The 13,640-nt window shown below is 33.7% G+C and overlaps 1 protein-coding gene and 1 long non-coding RNA gene across 2 annotated transcripts; both read right to left on the reverse strand.

Moving 5' to 3' along the window:
• Positions 1–448: 448 nt before the first annotated feature.
• On the reverse strand, positions 449–889 carry LOC144552186 (uncharacterized). Its single transcript, XR_013510966.1, has 2 exons — positions 728–889; positions 449–575 (listed from the first exon to the last, which is right to left on the reverse strand). It is a non-coding gene; the product is annotated as an uncharacterized LOC144552186 (long non-coding RNA).
• Positions 890–1,340: 451 nt separating this feature from the next.
• PNSL5 (cyclophilin 20-2) lies at positions 1,341–6,328 on the reverse strand. Its single transcript, XM_078300317.1, has 7 exons — positions 6,209–6,328; positions 5,877–6,098; positions 4,715–4,865; positions 3,707–3,795; positions 3,302–3,356; positions 3,090–3,175; positions 1,341–1,649 (listed from the first exon to the last, which is right to left on the reverse strand). Exons 1-7 carry the CDS (start codon positions 6,239–6,241, stop codon positions 1,497–1,499), a joined length of 789 nt encoding a protein of 262 aa, XP_078156443.1. The 5' UTR covers positions 6,242–6,328; the 3' UTR covers positions 1,341–1,496.
• Positions 6,329–13,640: the final 7,312 nt, after the last annotated feature.

Raw genomic sequence — 13,640 nt, forward strand, 5'->3', positions numbered from 1 at the left:
TATTATTGCTACTTGCTAGTATGGAGTATTGACGAGGTCCTCTAAATTTTCATTTCCTCTCTACAACTTTTGCCACCCTCGCACCTCGTGCTTTTAGTTAACTGAAACTTTAATTTGTACATTTTAGGAAAACAAATTATTAGGATCGTATTCAATTGTGGAGCAAAGATAATAAGGATTAAATTACTTAATCCGTGTTATTTTTTATATTTTACAGCTCGTTTGATTATTTGTGATTTAAAGTAATTTGTCTAGAAAAATAAAATGTTAGAAAATAAACATTTGAACTTATCTCTTACTCCATGTATTCCTCATTTTAGCAGCTTAAATATGGAATAAAAACTTACTTTGCCTCTTACTCCATGTTCTTACTCCATGTTTGAAGATTTATTACAGGAAATCCTCTAATAAATAAACTGGTAAAACTCCGTGAATTTAAACTAATTGATTAAAAAGTGAATGTCATCGAATATACCGCTTATAAAATTTCAATCTTAGCAATCAAATCCTTTTCTACTATTTTAGAACAAAATGTTTGCCGATCACGAACTTCAATCTTAAATAATTTATTTATACTTGAAGGTAGTGAATATTAGATGTTTGAGGGGCTGATCTGCAATTATTGCATCCCACTATGTAAATACTTTTTTTCCTGTTATTAATAAATTTTTATGGTTGGCAGCCTCTGCTAAGTCCTCAAAAAAAAAAAAAAAAAATTATTTTGTACTTTTTTTATTTTATTGAATTCTTATTTAATTCGTTTCCAACCAGAGCCTAATAATAGGCCTAGTTGCTGAGAGCTGAGAAGCAAACCAATATCTATCTATTTTAGTTACAAACATGAGGTCGTCAGCTGATTCAGAACATCAGTTTCCTTTCTCCAAATTCTAATTTTTAGCAGTATCAACACGAAATAAGAAAACTTCAGCGTTTGTAAAGCCGTTGCGAATAAATCAAAGCAACCTTTTGACAATTAGTTGGACCAGCCTACAGACCTTGATCTGTATATTATATTGTGCATTTTAATGAATGCATATCCTCTGCATTAACTCAAAGGGAATCTTTTGAGTTAATAAGGAGCTAATTTGGTACCTACTTGTAACATTTCAATATTAGTGCAGATCTATTCCGCACGAATCTTAAAACATATCAAACGATTGAGATTAATTAACTCAAAAGATTCCCTTTTGAGTTAATGCAGAGGATACGAATTCGCATTTTAATCTCATAGCAACACTTATAAAGCATGATTTCTACAAATTGACAGATCTAAGGTCACCCGGCTTTCTCCACCACAGATTGGACAGTTAATTACAAACTAGTTATAAATTTGAAACCAATTATTGATTAAGTCATGTCTTGCGATTAAGTTTGCAAACCAGCCACCTCAGACCCAAATAAGATGGGTCAGAAAAATTCACTCTATAGCAAAGAGGTCCAAAAGGGTGCATGACAAAAATATGTTCCCTATGCTACCCGAGTAAGCATTCTGGTAACTAAGCAACAGGGAGCTCGCCACACTCGCTGATGAAGACTTTCTTCTTGGGGCGGTCCCCTCTGTCAGTCTCTTGAGACTCGATCATCTTGACTACATCCATTCCTTCGATTATCTGGCCAAACACCACGTGCCTCTGATCCAACCATGGTGTCTAACAAAAGAAACAAGAATTAACAATAAACACCAGCATCAAGATACAGCTGAACAACCTTCCAAGAAAAAACAACAGTTCCATGAATGCCTGTGCAAAGATTCAAAACAATACATAACCTTGCAAAACAATAAATATCTTGAATATCAAGTGTACCCCTTATCTCCTAGTTTAGTTTCTATACCAAGTCTAAACATCCATTTTTCCTTGCTTGTGTAGACCTTTTTTTTTCAGTAGAAATATGGGTCTAGCCCGTATTTGATTAATATCTTGCTTGTGTAGACCTATACGGTAAAGAGAGATAATTGGCACATCTTCTTCAGGTGAATTTCAAGGGAGATATGCATCTTTACCCTCAATTTGCATTTAGTCACTTAACTTGATCTACCAGATCTTAGTCAGTAAACTTTTAAATTTTATCAAAGTTGGATTACTTTCTCTAATTTAAATTACAATTACACAAAATATAAAATAATCCTTCATATAATTGCATTATTTAATTATAGCATGTAAATTTAATTGTTTTGTGGCAACGTCTAAGAAAAATATGGTTTGTACATAGGGTATAAAATTATTTATAAAATTATTAATCAAACAATGTAGTTAAATATATGTGAGATTATCCACTTCATGCGGTGTATATGACACCTGAAAGTCTACATGGATGGTATTATTCCAGTGACCGTGTAAGTGTCCCCCGGCAAAATCACCCAGACCGACATTGGCTTTCTAGAAGGGGGTGGGATTGAATCTGTCTGTGAGACCCACATTGCAACATCAAAGACTTGCGCTTGCACTGATTGCGGCAAGGCGGAGAAACACGTTCGGGGTTAAGTATAATATTCCTAATTCAATCCCCCAAGGGATCAAGATTTCAAGGAATAGGATAATACATGATTAGAAGGAAATTATTAGAAAGTTTACAATTTGCATCCAATTTGAATTTAAAATGGAGACTATGACATGATATGGATAACAGGTCAGAGACCAAAATTAGATAAAGGTGAAGTTGGGTGGATATTTACCCATGTTCTTTTCATGTTATACGGAGTTATCTTTATATTCTGTTTACAAAATATAGTTGCAGTTTTGATGTGTGAGATTCCCTAAAAAATGGTACCCTAAATTGGTAAATACACTGCAATGATGCTTAGTATGTGCCCGACTAAAACAACCTACCTAGAGTACACTTTCTTTCAGATTTTGAATACTAACCAGCTTATAGTTGGTTTCATTTATTATTTGTTTATTACAACTCAAGAGTAAATAAAGTACAATTGAAAACATATGGTTAAATGGGAAAGTGAATTAAACCAGAGGTTTAAACTTTAGGACCCAACTCTTTTCCAGCACCATACTGCACAATTGATGTCAAGTGGCCCTTAACTATGTCTAGTGGCACCATGCTGTACCAATAATGTTAATGTTTAGTGCATGTACCTTGACAGTGCAGATGAAAAATTGGCTTCCATTTGTGTTGGGTCCTGCATTAGCCATGCTAACAATACCAGGTCCAAGATGTGTCACTACAGTATTAAACAAAACAAAACAAAAAAGGAAAAAGGGAAGCAAAGAAAAATGTCATTGTCACCAACCTAATTATTGGATTCCAAAAACTAAGATTTACCAAAAAGTCAATAGTCAATGCATACAATTGAAGTTTTCATCCTTAAAGGTGCGCCCATATATACTTTTCCCTCCAGTGCCCTGAAATCAATAAACATTTCCAACTATCGCAGTCAATGATTGCGAACAGGTTTTGCATCTTGTTCAGTGCCATTCTTGTACAAGGCCTCGTTTGCAGGTTAATTAAGCTTTAAAGTTTAAACAGTTGATCAGTGATAACTGAAGATTAACTATCATGAATTCACGATAAGGTCAATAATACCAAAGGAAAAAAGAAAAAAAAAACAAAGCTTAACCATACAGGACCGTACTAGCCAAATAGAGTTCAAACTGCCATTCTACCAAAAGAATATCATGCACAAGTACCTAAGGCAAAAACATCAACTCATCTGTATGTAATTTTTTTAAACTAAGTATGAAAGAAAACATACATTTCCCTTGTCAAAATCTCCTCCTTGAATCATGAAATCTTTAATGACACGGTGGAAAAAGGATCCCTTATAGCCAAACCCCTTCTCTCCTGATTCAAGAAAATACAATATGAGAACAGTAAAACAAATTATAAAAGACAGAAAAGAAGATGAAATGTGATATATAACTTTAAATTTGTCTTGTATCTGTTTTTGTGCTTTAATAATTAGAATAGTGCACTTGGAAAGCAAGAGTTTGATGATGCAAGTGAAGAATTTTACTACAACATAATCAGGAATCCATTGTTAATTAGAGCATACCTATATAACATTAATAATTATTTGACTTTGCTTTCAATTGCACGAACTAAGAGTAAAACTTACACCCTGTTTGGATGGAGAGTAGAGGAAGGAATGGGAGGTAAAGAATAGAAGGGAATGGAATGGAATAGAAAGGAAGATTAACATATTCAACCTCTTCGTGTTTGAATGATTAATGAGAGAAAATAAATTTAACTTTCATTTCCGTCTTATTTCTTGTTTGGTGGATTAAAATTTAGGAGATTAATGAGAAATTCGGTGACTGTTGTAGGTTTGAGAAAAAAATTTTGTATGAAAATTATACATGTAAGATATATGGTTGGGCATTTGTATCATTTTTTCTAAAAATATTTGTAACAAAATTTCTTTCCATCTGTTACACCCCAATTTGGGAGGGAAACCGATTCTATTAATTATAATGATAGAAGATTAAACCTTTCACCCCTATACCCTTCTCCGATATAATTTTATCAACCAAACACAATTCAACATAAAGTTTTTGTTCCTTTCCATTCCCTCCCTTCCTGTACTCTCCATCCAAACAAGGTGTTAAGGATAAACGTGGTTAAAGTGAGACTCATTTGAGGAAAAATCAAGTTAAGAGCAATTGATAGCGATAAGCATGAGATGGTTTGGAGATCAACTGAAGTTAAAGGTCCAATTGATCATTTGAATTGAAGAAAAGCCTGCAATACAAAGACATGTTACCTGTGCAGAGGGCACGGAAATTCTCAGCAGTTTGGGGGACATCTTCACCATATAAACCAATCACAACCCTTCCAACTGGGCTCGTGTTTGCGAGACCCATACTTATGTCAAAGTACACCTTACTTGTTACCTTTGATTGCAACGGTGCTACCTGTTTAGAAGAAAATCTCAAAATCAGATTTAATTGAATTTAAGATCAGATCCAATGTGATCAATTCCCACCTGGTATTCGGCATCATCCAGATTATGCCCTGAATCATAATAAACTCGTTTATCTTGGACACAACTACAGAAATTATACCCCACATCTATTATTAGATATGTTCCTAAATCTAAACCAAATTGCCAATGCAACTCCCATACAACTACAACACTAGATAGACCCCAAATAAGACAACTTACACAACATTAAATTTGATAAGGTCTAATTAGGCAAATTTCAAACGGGGTTCTCCATCGGGCAGTTGTTATTGCTACATTGTTTTCAGATATCTAGTTGGGTACATTCCTCACAACTTCACATAAAATTTGTAGGTAATAAACTATACCAAAACTGTAATTCATTGTAGATAATTAAGTTAGAAACAAATTCAATTGGATAACGATTAGATTAAATTTGTGCAATTTTTGGAATGAAGTTATACCACAAAATATAACTAATGGTGTCAGATACAGTTTTAATAGAAACTGGACCTAAATTATCAATGTCATTTACAACACCTGCAAAAATCGGAAGTTTCAAAACAAACTATGAATAAACTATATGTGCAGATCGTGCTTTGTTCCAAAATATACCCAAGGAAATACGAAATAAGAACCAATTTCGTCTTTGGCACTTCAAACTATGCATTTCTATTAGAATCTAAACTACAACCAACTATTACACAGTGAAATGAAATCTCTGTGTCGAGAAGAATTTGATTCAGTACGTAAGAATCACAACTTTGACTGACGGTTTCAATTTCAGAACTATGAAATAGTCTGCAACTTGGAGCAAATATAACATTCTCACTTAAATTACAACGTATGTACATTATTTGTTATCAAGGATTGCAACTATTAAGACAAAAAGTCGCTCCAAAAAGCCATTTATGACCCAAATATAAACCCTAAACCCAATATTCGTACTTTTGAAGCATACAAGAAAAACGAGCTAGAGAACCTCAGCATCAGCACGAGGAGAGACCGTGCAGTGGGCCCTGCTGAACCTCTTCCTAGCAGATGGAGAGGACGAAATGGCGAGAAAAGGAGCAGACAAGGAGAAAGCTGGAGAAGAGAGAGCGCTTCTCTGTTGCATGGAGGCGGGATTCACAGTGGAACACACAATGGAAGATTGTACGGTCACTCTCCTCCGACCGGTGCCGATAGCTGGTCGTACACTGGCCTGTCACGATGAAACAGAGAAATGGAGAGGATCAGCACAACGAAATAAAAGAGCGATTCAATAGCTAGATTATCCAACTGCAAGTACAACGATAAAGAAAGATTGATTACGAGAGAAGCGAGAGAAGAGAGTGAAGTCGCCATTGCTGAGCAACAGGAGAGAGTTGAGAGCGGAGAAGAAGATGGTAGAGCAAGAGGCGAGGAGCAATGCTACGGGATTTAGGGATAGAGATAATTTAAAGCGAGGTAGGTAATGGAGGCCTCCGGTTAAATTCTACGAACGAGTAGTTGGGCTCTCGGGCTGGAGACGCAGAATTCTAGGCCACATTCGGCCCAATCCTTGTTTTCTAGAAATACTCGGAAAATATAATGGGAATGTTGCAGCCATAGGCCCATAGCAGCTTTTATTATTTTTGGTAATTCAGCATTTCTGTTTACAAAACTAAAACTAGTATGATTGGCTGGGGTTCTTATTAGTAGGCCACAATTACAAACGCAAATACACAAGGTAGCAATGAAGGAATCATGCAATTCTATCAGTATGCATTAAAAGGATTAAAGTAGGTTCAAAATTATTTCTTTTACAGTGTGTTTGGTTCGTTCTTTAGAAGATAATTCGTTGTAGATGTAGCGACTTGCAATAACTCGGTTTCTTTTTATCCTCTCGTGCTCTATTATTTTTTACATTTTTTATTAAAATCAGACTGTAATATACCAGAAAATTGTGCAAGGGATTACTGTATAAAAACCAACTCCTTTGAGTGAATGCAGGGATTCTGCTTTTCCAAATCTAACTGTTCATCTGTTTTGAGATGAGTGAATGCAGAAAATTGCCGCCACATATTTTTTTTTCGATGAAAACCTCTGATGATATTTAGATAAGAGATGAAGAAAGCATGGCACACGAGTGCACACAATAGTCAGAAGTCAGAACTCAGAACCTAGGATAGGTTCATCTCCCGGTTGCTTTCCCTCTAAGGCTCTAACCAACCTTATCCGGCGACAACAAATATTCTCCATTTCCTTTGGACAAACAATAATGCACACATGGGTGATGGCCTGATGGGGACTCATTTTTCTGCATCAAGTAGAATATATTTCGGGTGAACTGGAGAGGATCTGAACGTCTTATCCGGGGCCTTATTGACCGTTTCAAAACGAGCCATTTGAGAGGGACCTAAAATTTTGAGCTAATTTAGCCTTATCCAAATCCGGATCATTTGCAATTTGGGATTCAATTGCTAGCTCCATTCATTTTATATGCATAGATGGTCCAGTGAGAAACACAAATTAGGAATATACTCCTTCAGATTCTCTGAATCCGATTCGAATGAGACCCCCTGTCCCCTGACAAGGTATCAAACTCCAATGCACTGTACAATTCAAATTTCAGGTACTGAATTTTGAGCTCTTGTTCTATAATGAAAATCAATTGTGTAGCAATCCATTTTATTCCGATTTCTTTTAAAAATACCCAAAAAAAAAACAAATTATTAAGAATAACCAGTTTTTTGGAAGAATTTTAAAAATGCCCAAACCGCCAAATTTCCTGGCGGTCCGAATTTTTTTTTTTTTTTTTTAAAGCTGCACTGCAAATTTTTTTAGGCACCTCAACTTTGCACCTCTGATTAACATAGCAAACCACCTTCAAAAATCGTGAAAATTTACCGACATGCAGCCTGGACATGGTAGAATAGGACTGTGAAGTTTCATACAAAATCTCCGAACAGGTCGTGAGATATCGGCTCTCAAAAATTGCCTGAATTGCTGAATATTTCATTCTGAGTCCAAATTTGCACATCTGGTTAACATAGCAAAACACCTCCAAAAGTCTTGAAAATTTACCGACATGTAGTCTTGACATGGTACAACAGGACTGTGAAGTTTGATACAAAATCTCCGAACAGGTCGTGAGATATCGGCTCTCAAAAATTGCCCGAATTGCTAAATATTTCATTCTGAGTCCAAATTTGCACATCTGGTTAACATAGCAAAACACCTCCAAAAATCGTGAAAATTTACCGACATGTAGTCTTGACATGGTAGAACAGGACTGTGAAGTGTGATAAAAAATCTCCGAACAGGTCGTGAGATATCGGCTCTCAAAAATTGCCCGAACTGTTGAATATTTCATTATGATCCCAAATTTGCACATCTGGTTAATAAGTACATGTTTGCATTTTAAAAACAAAAATAGATAACCATATGATTTTCACGACTTTTGGAGGTATTTTGCTATGTTAACCAGATGTGCAAATTTGGACTCAGAATGAAATATTCAGCAATTCGGGCAATTTTTGAGAGCCGATATCTCACGACCTGTTCGGAGATTGATGTGAATTATTACAATACAAGTAATAAATCCTAGTTGATACTCTCGGTTGCAAGTGTACAACCTTGTCAAGTAGTACTTAGGGATCGTCTCCACAGGGACAAGTTGGAATATTAACTCTAACCTAACAATTTAATTTAGTATAAGAAAGTAAAAAGGTTTTGTGTTTGTTCAAGTGGTTTGGTTTCGATTAAAATGAATTAAACTAAAGTCTTTAAAACAAAATTAGGTTTTTAACAAGAATGAGAAATTAGGGTTTCTTAGGGTTCCTATCCACTAATGTCACGACTAATTGGTTTATAAATTTATGTTCTTATGTTTATGAATGCACAGTTTGGTGTTGTAGGTACAAAGTGATATTTCTATATTAATATCATCTTTAAATTAGAATAAACGTCACCTCTCAGTACTTGGCTACTCTAATCTAAAGTCATTAAGTTCTTACTGTCCCAATTAATCTAGAAAACTATCTTTCACCTCTCGGTACTTGGCACAATTTTCTAAACTATTAGGTAAAGCCCGTATAAGACAAGCATCACCTCTCGGTACCTAGCCTATCAAATACCATATTCCTTATGGTCTGGACCTAATATTCAATTTCTCAATTGCAAATACCAAATCCTAGGGTTTCATGTGATTTCGATTAAGTCTTCACAATCAATTAAAATAAAGAATAGATCATAACAAAGAACAAGAATATATAAAATAAAACCAACTAAATCATAACAAAAGTTTCAAGTACAGCCCTAATCAACCCTAGAAAAGCCCTTAGCCAATCATGGCTAAGATACAAATCAAATCAAAAGAATAAAATAGTTCCAAAGGAAAGAAAATAATAAAACCGATTGATCAATGATGATCTCTTCTTCCTTCTTCTCTCTTCTAGTTTTTCCTTGTTCTTCCTTGTTCAAAATCAGAAATTAACTCTATAAAAACGTCCTCCATCTGTTCTACAGGTTCCTATTTATACCCTACTCAAAAACCCAGAAATAACCAACCAAAAATAACAAATTCGGGCTCTGAACCGACCTAATTGCGGGCCGCAATACATTCATTGCGGGCCGCAGAGCATGGTGAAAGTTAACAGACCGCGCGAAGAATTCTAAGGTTATTGCGGGCCGCAATAATACCCATTACGGGCCGCAATAATACCCATTACGGGCCGCAATGGCTGTGGCAGAAATGCCCTGACTCAGCTTGATTCTGGCTTCTTGGTTGCGGGCCGCAATGGGTCTCTTCCGGGCCGCAATGGCTATGGCAGAAGCTCCATTCTTCGTGCTAACTCGCCCGTTTTACTTCGTTAAGCTCCATAAACTTGATTACCTGTAGAACAAACATAACTAGGGCAGTAACTTGAACTTTTGGACATTTCTAACTTAATTAAACCTAATCTAATCAAAACTCGGCTTATTTTTCATTTCCAACCCTAGTTTTCAACATATATAATTTTGGCTTATCAGAGATTTTGTATCAAACTTCACAGTCCTATTCTACCATGTCAAGACTACATGTCGGTAAATTTTCACGACTTTTGGAGGTGTTTTGCTATGTTAACCAGATGTGCAAATTTGGACTCATAATGAAATATTCAGCAATTCGGGCAATTTTTGAGAGCCGATATCTCACGACCTGTTCTGAGATTTTGTATGAAACTTCATAGTCTTGTTCTATCATGTCCAGACTGCATGTCGGTAAATCTTCACGATTTTTGAAGGTGGTTTGCTATGTTAATGAGAGGTGCAAAGTTGAGGTGCCTAAAAATTCCGGACCGCCAAAAATATTGGCGGTTTGGGCATTTTTAAAATTCTTCCAAAAAAACTGGTTATTCTTAATAATTTGTTTTTTTTTTGGGTATTTTTTTAAAAAATTGGCATTTTGTTTAGAAACAAAAAAATTGTGTAGCAACCCATTTTGTTTAGAAATAAGTAAAGCGCAATTTTTTTTGTGCACGGCTGAAAAAGAAAATTCACAACCCATTATCGTGATTTCCTTTCTTCTGACTTTGCTGACAGATTCATTTTACTGATTCGATGATTTGAGAATTAGTTACAATCTAATGGGTTTAAATATGTTTCGATAATTTAAAACCGATTTGATAATATCTTACCAGAAAATTGCGCAACCCACTGTCGCAATTTCCTTTCTCCTGACTCTGTTAGCAAATTTATCTGGCTGACTAAACCTGATTCGATAATTTGAGAGTTAGTTTCAATCTAATGGGTTCAAATTCGTCTCGATAATTTAAATCCGATTTAATAATTTATTTCTCTACTCTAATAAAAATATTGCATCCGCCTCTGACATTGTGTCTAAACGTGTCAACATTGACAAAGAAGGTGTCCGACAAAATTAAAGTCACAACAAGTAACGAGTCCGAGTGTTAGATGTGTTGTGCAGTGTTATGTTGCATGCTATGATATTTTGTTAAATATATATGATAATTCGTTTAAAAAAATACATCAAGTTATAATTTGCTTAAAAAATGCAAATAAATATAATTTATAACCTATAAATATGGTTAAATTTAAGATTATTCATCCATGTCGCCTTATAATCATTTTCATTTGTTCGATTCAGCTTTTTTCCTCCAAATTTATTTTAATAGAAGGATTCATATTTTTTTTCTAACTTTTTTTGTTCGTAGAAAAAAAAACATGTCTTTTTATATGCTGAAAATGTATTGGAACTTTATTTATATGCTGAACATGTCTTTTTATATGTTATCTTTAGAGTATTAATAAATTTGTATATATAATTTATTATTACGATAAAATTAATTTATGCAACATTTATATAGTTGTAACATTTTTATGAAATTAGTAATTTATATTTTGAAATGTACACTGTGTTTAAATTTTAAAGTGATATATTTATTTGGTTGTTGTATTTGTTTGTTAAATCATATAAGTTGTAAATTTATTTTTAATAATATTAATTATTCATTCATTCAGGGCAGAACTAGAAAAATCCATTTGTGTGTGTGTGTGTGTGTGTGTGAAATTTGAACTCTCAAATCTTTACAATCGTAAAATAAACTTCTGACAATTAAGTTACAAGTACATATTTAATATTTTACGAGAGAAGTTGAATCATATAATTTAAAATAAAGTATAATTAAATTTTAATATGCATAATTGAAAATTATAAAAATAACTAAACACATCTATGACTGAGATTCGCCATTGCATTTGTTGCTTATTTAATTTTGACGTATAAGAGCTTATGCTGAACAACAAACGACAAACTACACATAAAGTTCGTACTTAATAGATAATTAAAGACACATTGCGGATATGAAAATATCTTCCCTCATTTGGCATTTCTATCTGATATAGACGGGTATCTTCGTATTAAAATGTATTTGGAGATCATATTTTATATTTTTTGAAACTTTTCCCTATATTTTTAGATAGACACAAAATTATTGTTTTAGATGGTAAAAAATATTCCGAAAACAATGTTTTTGTACATATAAAATAAATAATAAATAAATTCTAAACAATATAAAATTTAGTCTTCAAGCACATTATAATACGAAGATTATGTTAAGTAGATTAAATTGACTATTCAAACTTTGAAAACCAAAAAAATATATATAAAACGTGATTGAAATATAAAATCAATGATACATTTTAACCCTACTCCTAAACTCCTACATATAATATCCTTGCGATATTATAATTTGAGCAAAGCTAGGGTGTGACGTGCTCACCAAGAGAGTTTGGTGAGCATAACTCCAGAAGTATATCGGATCGGCTTTAAACGACAAATCCAAACCGTTGAAATCCATGTACTTCATAAGTAATGCATGTACATACAAAATTTTGAAAGTTTCGAATTCATTTGCTACAAGGTCAAGCGGTCAAAAAAATGAACATTTTATAAGTTATTTTATAAGTTGTTTTATATATTCATTTTTCATGGTTTCTTTGACTGCTTGGCCTTGTCGCAAATGAATTCAAAATTTTAAAAATTTTGCATTTATATGCATCACTCATTAAGTACATGGATTTCAACGGTTTGGATTCTATGCTTGAAACCGATCCGATACGATTTTGGAGTTGTGGTTACCAAACTTTCTTACTGAGCACATCACAATCTGGCTTTGCTCTTGTACTTTTCTTAACAGAATCTATCCAATTTTGATTTTTTCTTCTTCCAAGATTTTTTTGTTTCCTGCTTGGGATATTATATGACCTGAATTATGTAACTAAATGTACATGTTGTGGGTAACAAAAAGACTAAGCTAGTAATATCAAATATGCACTGGACTTGAACATGTACCATCCTATATGAAAAAGAACATTAAGCTAAATAAGCAATACTTTAAGGTTAAGAAAGCTACAACAGAAGTTGAAAATTCATCAAGTCTGGAGATATTTTTAATTTAGCAAGAGACACTGACAGGCATGCCTGGATTTAATAATTTGCAAGTGGCTGGAATATAAACCATAGCTGATAGGTATATACACTGCGAGATTTTTAGCATTCCTACACGTGCAAGTTAATTAATTAAGTGGAAATGTTCCAAATTTCCAATCATGCGATGGAGACCTAATTTTGATTTAGGATTTTAGTACGGTCAAGTCTCGCCGATTTTTTTTATTAATCGAAAATAAAATAAAAAATATTGTGAAAGGTGATTGTTTTGTTGGAAAATTGAAATATAGAAAAAATGAGATTGATTATCCCGTCTCCTGGACGGTACAAAATTTTCCGTTCAGATTAATGTCTCGTTAATTCAAATTCTTAACACTGCTAAGCAAGAAAAAAAAATCCTGGACGGGATAGATTATTCCTCCAGCACTATTGCAATTTTTTTTTAGCAAAAAAAAAACTACAGTGATGGACGGGATAGATCATATATCCCGTCTAGGAATTTTTTTAAAATTTCTTTAGTTAGATCGCTAATTAAAATCAAAATTAACGGAACAAGATGATTAGTTAGATCGCTAATTAAAAACATTTTTCCGAAGGTTTAAGATAAGAAATATTAATTGTACAAGAAAATAAACTAGCTATAGAACATTTATTGAAACACTAAATGTTGGATATCACTGATTTAGGGACGGATTTATATATACGTAAATAATGAAGTGTTGCAAAATATTCGATAATTAATTCCAAAATAAAAGTTTTGTTAATTTTTTAATAATTTAATTTTTATTGTATCTAATTGATAGCGAGCCTTTGATGTGCAAAAAGTAGGAA

Source organism: Carex rostrata, chromosome 3 (genome assembly GCF_964058835.1).
Source record: "Carex rostrata chromosome 3, lpCarRost1.2, whole genome shotgun sequence".
NCBI lineage: Eukaryota > Viridiplantae > Streptophyta > Magnoliopsida > Poales > Cyperaceae > Carex > Carex rostrata.

Bases quoted from the DNA above. Each gene is read 5' to 3' on its own strand.
- PNSL5 (XM_078300317.1), bottom strand. From the start codon at position 6,241: ATGGCGACTTCACTCTCTTCTCTCGCTTCTCTC. The intron at 6,099-6,208 runs GTAATCAATCTT...TCATCGTGACAG, and splicing joins TCTCTTCTCTCGCTTCTCTC to GCCAGTGTACGACCAGCTAT. The intron at 3,176-3,301 runs GTATGCATTGAC...TTAATACTGTAG, and splicing joins TAAGGATGAAAACTTCAATT to TGACACATCTTGGACCTGGT.